We start from the raw sequence: 10,720 nt of genomic DNA on the forward strand, positions 1-10,720 counted from the left end.
TACCACTTGAGCCACAGAGCCACTTCTGGTTTTATATGCTTACATGGTGCTGAGGAATCGAACCAGGGCCTCAGGCATGCAAGGCAAGCGCTCTACCACTGAGCCACCTTCCCAGCCCGAGTACATTTCTTTTTACATAGTGTCAGCCCTTTCCCTGCTCTCTCCCAGTTTTTCCCTCCAGACCCATTCACGAGGTGTATAGTTGTCTAAGTACCACTGCTGCATTTGTTCTTCCTTTGTCCCTCCATTTCTGTGCCCCTTCTCCCTCCCAAAGACAGATAAGCAATCAAGAAAAAAAAAAAAGAAAACCTCTTGTTTCCAAGGCCTCATGCATGCAAGGCAAGCGCTCTACCACTGAGCCACCTTCCCAGCCCCTTTTGGTAATTTTTAAAAAGATATTTCAGTTAAAAATTCAGCCTTAAGGGCTGGGAGGGTGGCTCAGTGGTAGAGCGCTTGCCTTGCATGCATGAGGCCTTGGGTTCGATTCCTCAGCACCACATAAGCCAAAAGAAAAAAGCCGGAAGTGGCGCTGTGGCTCAAGTGGTAGAGTGCTAGCCTTGAGCTGAAGAGCTGAGGGACAGCACCCAGGCCCAGAGTTCAGGCCCCATGACCAGACCCCCCCCCAAAAAAAAATATATATCCTGATTATGAGTGAGGGTGTTTGTGAGTATGTGTGTCTGTTGGGTAACAGAGCTTGGGCCACACATTTTTGTTGTTTTCTCAAAATTGGAGCTCTACTATTTGAGCCATACCTTAACTTCCAGGATTTTACTGGTTAACTGGAGATAAAAATCTCATAGGCTTTTCTGGCTGTGGTAGCTTCATACCTTGATTCTTAGTCTCTTGAACAGCTAGGATTTAGAAGCCTGAACCTCAGTGCCTGGACACTGTTCCAGAGCTTTTGTGCTACCCGAAGCTTTTTTTTTTTTTGGGTCCGGTCGTGGGGCCTGAACTCTGGGCCTGAGCGCTGTCCCTCAGCTCTTCAGCTCAAGGCTAGCACTCTACTACTTGAGCCACAGCACCACTTCCAGCTTTTTTTGCTTATGTGGTGCTGAGGAATCGAACCCAGGGCCTCATGCATGCAAGGCAAGCGCTCTACCACTGAGCCACCTTCCCAGCCCCTTAAGTTTTTATTTTTAATACTGAAATATACTCAGTGCTTCATTAACACTAATATGAAATATGAGTCATTTGAAGATTGACATGAAACTCTTATAAGAGAAAGGTAATTCCCAATTTTTTATTAAGACAAGTTTCAGACTCATGTTTGAAGAGCAAGTTTTCTTTTTTGTGTGTATACTAGGGCTTGAACGTAGGGCCTTGTGCTCTTGCTTTTTTTGCTCGCGTGTGGTGCTCTACCACTTGAGCCATATCTCCAGTTCTCATTTTCTGCTGGTTAATTGGAGTCTATCATAGATTGGCCTGCCATAGCTGGCTTCAACCCCTATCCTCAGAGCTCAGATTGTAGGCATTAGTCACTCATCCAGCTCATTTTTTTTTCTGATTTGAAATTTACAGCAGACATTTAATTTCACTATGAATACCTTATATATGTCTTAATAAAGATAATAGCACAAGTTGTCTCAGCTATGAGAAGGAGCTCTGATCAGGGCCAGGGTTGGGGTTCCTTATCCACACACATATATTTTGGGGGTGGAGGGAGTATTACCAGTCCTGGGGCTTGACAGGGTCTCGGTTCTCCTTGAACTTTTGTGTTCAAGATTACTGCTTTACCACTTTGAACCTCAGTGCCATTTCTGGTAGTTAATTAGAGATCAGAAAAAAATCGAACTTCTCTGGTTTTGGGCAGTTGCAATCCTCAGATCTTAGACTCTTTGTTTTTAATATTTTTATTGCTATTGTAAGGGTGATATACAGAGGGGTTATAATTACATAAGTCAGCTAATGAGTACATTTCTTATTGAACAGTGTTACCTCTTCCTTTGATTTCTCCTAGTTTTTTTCTCCTGAACCTTCTCACCTACAACTTATAAGGTTCTCTTTTTTTCTTGTAAAGGTGATATACATAGGGGTGCCAGTTAGATAAGTGATATAATAAGTGCATTTCAGTGTCACCTCTTCCCTCATTTTATCCCAGTTTTTCCCTCCCTACCCCTGTCCCCCACAAGTTGTAAAGTTCATTTTCAATATAATGTCTAATGAGTATCACTGCTGCATTTGTTCACTCTTTGTCCCACCATTTCTGCTCCTCCTTACTCTCCCCCAAACAGATAAACTTACATACAAGACAAAAGGAACATAAATAAAAAACAGCAACAAAGGAGAAAAAAGAAAACAAGCAAAATTTTAAACAAAAACTCATTTCCATTTCTTGGAGTTCATTTAGATAAACATTTTATATGATCATATACACTTAGCTATTGAGCCTTTTTGATCCTCCCCTAAGAATATCCTCTTTTGGTATCACTGTGTGAATGTTTAGAGTCCTCTTTATCATACTCACTTGTAATTTTTTGGTCTTTTTGTTTTTTTGTTGGGCCTGAACTCTGGGTCTGGGCACTGTCCCTCTGCTCTTCAGACTGTGGCTCTATCATTTGAGCCACAGCGCTACTTCTGGCTTTTTCTGCTTATGTGGTACTGAGGAGTTGAACCCAGGGCCTCATGCATGCAAGGCAAGCACTCTACCACTGAGCTACCTTCCCAGCCCTAATTTTCTTGTCTTTTACCATTGTGTTTATAGCGTTCTAGACACAATTACTACAAATGAGGGGAAACCATCAACCTATATTTCTTTGGGTTTGGCTTTGCTTAATATAATTTTTTCCAAGTCTTTGCATTTCCTTACAATGGTGCAATATCATTCTTTCTGATGGAAGCATAGAATTTGATTGTGTGTGTACATATGTATATATACACATGCATATATATATATATATACATATACACGTGTATATACACACACACAAAATCACTTTTCTTGATCCATTTATCCACTAAGGGCCACCTGGGCTAAAGCCTTAAAGAGAGACTTCTCAGAAGATGTAAAATGGCCAATAAACACATGAAGAAATGTTCAACATCTTTGGCCACAAAAGAAATGCAAATCAAAACAACATTGAGATTCTACCTTAACCCCAGTTAGAATGGCCATTATCAAGAAAAATAACAGATGCTGGTGGGGATGTGGCCAAAAAGGAACATTAGTACATATGGTAATATAAACTTGTTCAGTCATTCTGGAAAGCAGTCTGGAGGGTCCTCAAAATACCCAGCAATTTGACTCCTAGGCATTTATCCAGTATCCCACAAAGTTACACTAAAGCTACCAGTACAACCATTTCAGCGTTGTTTGCCTTAGCCAGAATATGGAATCAACTCAGTCTCTTGAGTAGCTAGGATTACAGATGTTGGTGACAACTAGCTTTTCTGTCATTTTCTTGGTACTCAGATTGTGTGCATACACACAAGAACTCAGAGCTTTGTGCTTTAACTTAGCTTTTTATTGCTCAAGGCTGGTGTTCTTCCCTTTGAACCATACATTAGCTTACAATGTTTTGCTGGTTAATCACAGATAAGAGTCTCAAAGACATTTCTGCTAGTTGGCTTCAAACTGATCCTCAGATTTTAGCCTCCTGAGTAGGTAGGATTATAGGCAAGAGCCATCAGCTCCCAGCTTAGGCATTATTTTGTTCTTCCCATTACTTGAATCTGGAAGCAAATATAACCAGATATATGCATCAGTTTAGATGCAGTTATAATCAATTTAGTCATTTTGTTTGAATGTCAACTAGATATCTCCATTGTAAAGGTGTCCCTTTCTCTTTCTAATTATTTTATTAGAAATGCATACAGTGACTCACACCTGTAATCCTAGTTACATAAGGAGGATGAGCTCTGAGGATAGCAATCCAAAGCCAGCAGGCAGGAAAAATTATTTCTTTTAAATTTATAAGCTAGGGGTTGGGAAGGTGGCTCAGTGGTAGAGGGCTTGCCTTGCATGCTCGAGGCCCTAGGTTCAATTCCTCAGTACCACATAAGCAAAAAGAAAGAAGCTGGAAGTGGCTCTGTGGCTCAAGTGGTAGAGTGCTAGCCTTGAGCTGAAGAGCTGAGGGACAGAGTTCAGGCCCCACGACCGGACCCAAAAAAATAAAAAATTTATAAGCTAGCATTCTTCTGTAGAGAAATATTTTTTGGGGGGGGGTGTCTGACTGAGCTACCTTCCCAGCCCTGTAGAGAAATATTTTAAACCACAACTCTTCCCCATCTTTTCCCTCAGTAAACGTTTACTGATTATTTTAGTTTGCATTTATTAAACAGCCTCTAAATCACTACTCTCCCTCAGTCCTTTGTAAACTCCTTGTGTGTTCCAGTCAGTCCCGAGGCTTGAACTCAGAGCCTGGGCACTGTCAGCCACTTCCAGTTTTCTGAGTGGTTTATTAGAGATAAGAGTCTCAGACTTTCCTACCTAGACTGGCTTTGAACCGCAGCCCTCAGATCTTAGCCTCCTGAGTAGCTAGGATTATAGGCATGAGCCACCAGCACCGCTGCTGCTTTTTTTTTGCCCAAGGTTAGTGCTCTATCACCTGAGCCACAGCTCTGCCTCTGGCTTTTTTGGTGCTTAATTGGAGGTAAGAGTGTCACAGGCTTTCTTGCCTGGTCTGGCTAAAAACTGTGATCCTCAAATCTTAGCCTCTTGAGTAACTAGGATTATAATCAGGCATGAGTCACTGGCATCTAGCAAAACAAAACTCTTCAATGTGTTGTATAATAATAAAATGTATCTTGAATATATTTTATTTTAAATACAGATTAACAAAAAAGCTTGAAGAAAGGAGAGAGGAGAAGAGGAAAGAAGAAGAACAGGTAAAGTTGTTGGATTTGGCAAAGCTAAAACGATTTCCTAGTTATTGTTGAGTGTTGGAGGGAATATGTTGTCTGTATATTCAGATTGTAGTGTGTGTATTTTAGTTATGTATGTTTGTTGGTTGTATTTTAGAGGCAAAATCTTAACTTTTTAGTCCAGGCTAGCTTTGAACTCACAGGTCTCCTGCTTTAGCCTCCCAAAGTGCTATGATTACAGGCATGCAGCACTATGCCTGGCTATGTCCTGTCTGTAAGTTGCAAGGTAAGTTGGGTCTGCTTTACAGTCAGTCTTTTACACTTTACTTGAGGCAGTTCCTATTTTTAGTTCTTTGTTTAAAAAAAAAACAAAAACAACATGTAGAGTTCTGATTTTTTTCTATTGTGTTGCCTTGTCTTTTTTATTTTTTATTTTATTTTTTGTCGGTTGTGGGGATTGAACTCTGGGCTTGGGTGCTATCCCTGCGCCCTTCAGCTCAAGGCAAGCGCTCTGCCACTTGAGCCACAGCACCACTTCCGGTTTCCTAGTAGTTTTTTGGAGATCAGAGTCTCATTGACTTTCCTGCCCGGACTGGCTTTGAATCTCTATCCTCAAATCTCAGCCTCCTGAGTAGCTAGGATTACAAGTGTGAGCCACCGGCTCCTGGCTCTTTTTTATTGTTGTTGGTGGTGGTGGTGATGGTCATGGAGCTTGAATGTGGATGGAGTCTGGGCACTGTCCCTCAGTCTTCAGATCAAGGCAAGTGCTCTACCACTTGAGCCACAGAGCCACTTCTGGTTTTATGAGGGTTTTTTTTTGTTTGTTTGTTTGTCGGTAGTGGGATTTGAACTCTGGGCCTGAGCGCTGTTCCTCAGCTCTTCAGCTCAAGGCTAGCACTCTACCACTTGAGCTACAGTGCTACTTCTGGTTTTCTGGTGGTTTATTGGAGATCTGAGTTTCATGGACTTTCCTGACTGGGCTGGGTTTGAACCGTGATCCTCAGATCTCAGCCTCCTGAGTAGCTATGATTACAGGTGTGAGCCACCGGCGCCTGGCTTTTCATGGTGGTTTTTTGGAGATGAGTCTCACGGACTCTACCATTTTGAGCCACAGCTCCACTTTGGAGTTTTTGAGTAGTTAATTGGAAGTAAGGGTCTCACAGGGACTTCTCTGCCTGGGTTGGCTTCAAACTGTGACCTCATATCTCAACTCCTGAGCAGCCAGGATTACAGGCATGAGCCACTAGCACTGGCTCAAGTGTAGGGTTCTTTTAACACTTTATCATCAGCTTGCCCTACATTAAAAGTAATGTCTGGAACAAATTATCCAAAAATGTTTAGGTTCCATAAAATTTATTTTGTCTTTGATTCAGAGAGAGATTAAGAAGGAAATTGAGAGAAGAAAAACTGGAAAAGAAATGTTGGATTATAAAAGAAAACAAGAAGAAGAATTAACAAAAAGAATGTTAGAAGAAAGAAATAGAGAAAAGGCAGAAGACAGAGCAGCTCGAGAGCGTATAAAACAGCAAATTGCGATGGTGAGCTTGTTCATTTATTTGTTCATCCATTCAGCATTTTTCTTTGTTTTGTCTTGTTATATAGCCCAAGCTAGCTAAGCTAGCTTGGCTTGTTTCCACTTTGGTGTCCCAAGTGCTGAGATTACAGGTGTATCCCACTGCACTGACTTCTTTTACATTTTTTATTAGCATATATTATTTGTTTTGGGTTTTTTTTTTTTGTTTTATTTTTTTTGGGTCCGGTCGTGGGGCCTGAACTCTGGCCTGGGCGCTGTCCCTCAGCTCTTCAGCTCAAGGTTAGCGCTCTACCACTGGAGCCACAGTGCCACTTCTGGCTTTTATCTTTTTTTGTTTATGTGGTGCTGAGGAACCGAATCCAGGGCCTCAGGATGCAAGGCAAGCGCTCTACCACTGAGCCACCTTCTCAGCCCCAGCATATACTATTTGTACAGAGTAGATTCATTTTGATAATTCCATACATCCATGTAAGGTAATCAAATTCACCTCCTCTGTTACTCTCCCTCTTATCTTCCTACCATTTATGCCCTTTTATTTTTCCCCTAAATTCTCAATACTACACATGTGTATGTGAACATGTACATATGTGCTTGATACTATACCTCAGCTTCTTTTTCTGCTCATGGCTATTGCTCTACAGCTCTATTGCCAGCTTTTAGTTAGTTATTTAGAGATAAGTCTCAATCTTTCTTGCCTTGGCTGGTTTCAAGCTCTGCTCCTCAGATCTCAGCCTCTTAAATACCTAGGATTATAGGCATGAGCCACTGGCATCTAGCTAATAGTAACTTGATTTCTGACATTTGATGAATTTTAAAAATACATGATCAGGAATGATCAAAGTTTGTATATAGCTTTAAGGAATTTCATGCCTTTGTTTAAAAGTATGTAAATAGCTCTTTCTTGGTAGTCAGACAATTTATAACTAATGCTGTTTTAATTGAAAGGATCGTGCAGAGCGAGCTGCTCGTTTTGCAAAGACAAAAGAAGAAGTAGAGGCTGCCAAAGCTGCTGCTGCCTTGTTGTCCAAACAGGCAGAAATGGAAATCAAGAGGGAATCATATGCACGAGAAAGAAGGTATTCCTTTTTTTTCTTTTTGTGACAGTCGTGGGGCTTGAACTCTGGGCCTGAGCACTGTCCCTCAGCTCTTCAGCTCAGGGCTAGCACTCTATCACTTGAGCTACAGCTCCACTTCTGGTTTTCTGGTGGTTTATTGAAGATAAGAGTTTCATGGACTTTCCTACCCAAGCTGGGTTTGAACTGTGATTCTCAGATCTCAGCCTCCTGAGTAACTAGGATTACAGACATGAGCCACTGGCGCCTGGCAAGAAGGTAATTCTTGATGTGTATCATCCTGTTGTAATCAAAATTTACTTTTTTTGGGGGGGTGTTACTTGGGGCTTGAGCTTGGTCACCCACTTGATAGGCTGGTACTCTTAATGCTAAGCCAATTCTCTAGCCCTTTTTTTTTTTTTTTTGGTGCCAGTCCTAGGGCTTGAACTTAGGACTTGGGCACTGTCTCTGAACTTCTTTTCCTCAAGGTTAGCACTCTACCATTTGAACCATAGCACCATTTCTGTTTGTATGGTACTGAGGAATCAAACCCAGGGATTTATCCATGCAGGGCAAGTACTCTACCACTAAGCCACATTCCCAGTCCCTTTACTGGTTATTTTTTTTTAATTTAATTTTATTTTATTTGTGAACATACTGTACAGAGGAGTTACAATTACATGGGCAGGATAATGCGTACATTTCTTACCAAGCATTGCAGCCTCCTCCTTTGTTTACCCTTCACATCCCTTCCCAGCCTCCCCCCTCCCCCCCAATCCCAATCCTTCTCCTTCCCCCTTTACTGGTTATTTTTGAGACAGGGTCTGTTTCCTTCCTGGTCATAGATCTACTTTATTTCTCAATGCAGCTAGGGATTGATTGATTGATAGCTCTTCCCTTGAATGACAGTTCTACTAGTTTCAGCTTCTCGAGAAGTAGGAGTATATGTACATGCTGTTCAAACCTGGCATATGGATTACTTTATAGAAACAAATTTTGAAAATAATGGAAAATACTTGGTAAGTTAAACAACATGTAACTCTTGAACAGTAAGAAGTTCAAAATAGGCTGGGTGCCAGTGGCTCATGCTTGTAGTCCTACTCAGGAGGCTGAAATTTGAGGATTGTGGGTCAAAGCTACCCTGGGTAGAAAAGTCCAAAGACTCGTCTCCAATTAACCACTAAAAATGCTGAAAGTGGAGCTTTCTTGCCTTGAGCAAGAAAGGTCAAGAGCAGAACCTGAGGCCCCAGGACCATCACAAAAACAAAGTGCAAAATGTTTCGAAAAGTCCCCAATACACATAAAATATTCCATCTGCATATCTCAGAATAATTAAAATACTACTGTTCTCCATACTGATCTTATGAGTTAACATAATCACTGCTGAAACTTCAGTTGACCTTTTTTTCATATGAAAATAGAGGAGAACTAGAGTATTCATAACAATCTAGGGAAAAAATGAACAAAGGGGGCACCACACTTAGTTGTTTTTTGTCTTTTTTTGTGTTTGTATGTGCCAGTCCTGGGTCTTGAACTAGGGGGCCTGAGCTTTTTTGCTCAAAGCTAGCATTCTGCCACTTGAGCCACAGCTTCATTTCCTTGTTTTTGGTGCTTTATTGGATATGAGAGTCTCACAGGCTGTGTAACTTTCCTGAGTGAGCAGGCTTTGAACTGTAATCGCCAGAATCTTAGCCTCCCGAGCAGCTAGGATTACATGGATAAATCACTGGTGCCCCAGTTACCACACTTAATTTTAAAACTTTAAAATGTACTATATTGCTGGGTGCTGGTGGTTTATGCCTATAATCCTAACTACGCAGGAAGCTGAGATCTGAGGATCTCAGTTCAGAGTCAACCCAGACAAGAAAGTCAGTGACTCTTACCTCCAGTGGCTCAAGTAGCACTCTGACTGCTAGCTTGAGCAGTTCATAGACAAAGCCCAGGTCCTGAGTTCAAGCCACAGGACAGCAAAAGAATAATAATAATAATAAATGAAAAGTTCTAACATTGTGCATTTCTACATTCATTTCCTCTGATAATGATACTATTGAGAATATATAAGGTTAAAATACTAACTTTAATTTCCTTTTCATAGTACTGTTGCAAGAATTCAATTCCGTTTACCTGATGGGTCTTCCTTTACAAATCAATTTCCTTCTGATGCTCCACTAGAAGACGCAAGACAGTTTGCTGCACAAGTGAGTATATATCTTGAGTTATAGTAAGGATAAATGGTGAGGTTATTAAAATGTTAGAAGGGAAATTTCAACTTGGAATGTGAGTAAATCTTATATTACCTCCAGGTGGATTTGGCACAAGACACCTCTGAGATACTGTAACATGTCTTTTTTTTTTTTTTTTGGTCCAGTCATGGGGCTTGAACTCTGGGCCTCGGCGCTGTTTTTGAGCTCTTCAGCACAAGACGAGCATTCTACCACTTGAGCCACTGTGCCACTTCTGGTTTTCTAGTAATTGATTGGAGATAAGAATCTTACTGGGAAGGTGGCTCAGTGGTAGAGTGCTTGCCTTGCATGCATGAGGCCCTGGGTTCGATTCCTCAGTACCACATAAGCAGAAAAAGCCGGAAGTGGCACTGTGGCTCAAGTGGTAAAGCACTATCCTTGAGCTGAAGAGATAAGGGACAGTGTCCAGACCCAGAGTTCAGGCCCCACGACCAGGGAGGGGAAAAATAGAGTCTCACAGACTTTCCTCCCTGGACTGGCTTTCAAACATGATCCTCACATCTCAGCCTTCTGAGTCGCTAGGATTACAGGCATGAGTCATAAGTGCCCAGCTGTCTTTTTTTTTTCTTTTTTAAAATGCATCTGGGAAGAGCATATCTTTCTATTATACAAAAATAGGAATTTGTTGATAGTATACAATAGGCTCTGGAAACTTACTGTTGGTATATTAAACAGGAAGAGAGCAAAGCAGTGGTTTCCTACACTCCTGAGAAGTTGTCCTACACTCCTGAGAAGTAGCTTTTCTTAGTCCTCTTCATTTCTGTAGGTTGTTTAGAGACTAGCTATTTTTCCATCATCTGCCTATCAGCAAAGGCAGACGATTAGTGATTTTTAACAACTAACTTGTTTAGTTGTTAAACATGTTGATGGAAATGTGGCTTAAGTAGTAAAATTCTTGCCTAGCAAGTGTGAGGCCCTGAACTTAAACCTCAGTACCATTAAAAATTATTAGACTAATAGATACAATGTGGCCCTACATGAAATCTAAATGTCTTGTGTAGGGGCTGGGAAGTTGGCTCAGTGGTAGAGCGCTTGCCTTGCATGCCTGAGGCCCTGGGTTCGATTCCTCAGCACCACATAAGCAAAAAGAA

The 10,720-nt window shown here is 41.3% G+C and overlaps 1 protein-coding gene across 1 annotated transcript in view; it reads left to right on the forward strand.

Annotated features, from left to right (window-relative positions):
• The window catches only part of Ubxn4 (UBX domain protein 4), a 36,093-nt gene that overhangs the window by 20,818 nt on the left and 4,555 nt on the right, over nucleotides 1-10,720 (forward strand). The window contains 4 exon segments of the mRNA XM_013030829.1: nucleotides 4,770-4,824; nucleotides 6,174-6,338; nucleotides 7,280-7,410; nucleotides 9,482-9,588. Of these exon segments, the coding sequence (XP_012886283.1) occupies nucleotides 4,770-4,824; nucleotides 6,174-6,338; nucleotides 7,280-7,410; nucleotides 9,482-9,588 (458 nt within the window).

Source organism: Dipodomys ordii, unplaced genomic scaffold, assembly GCF_000151885.1.
Source record: "Dipodomys ordii isolate 6190 unplaced genomic scaffold, Dord_2.0 Scaffold133, whole genome shotgun sequence".
NCBI classification, from domain to species: domain Eukaryota; kingdom Metazoa; phylum Chordata; class Mammalia; order Rodentia; family Heteromyidae; genus Dipodomys; species Dipodomys ordii.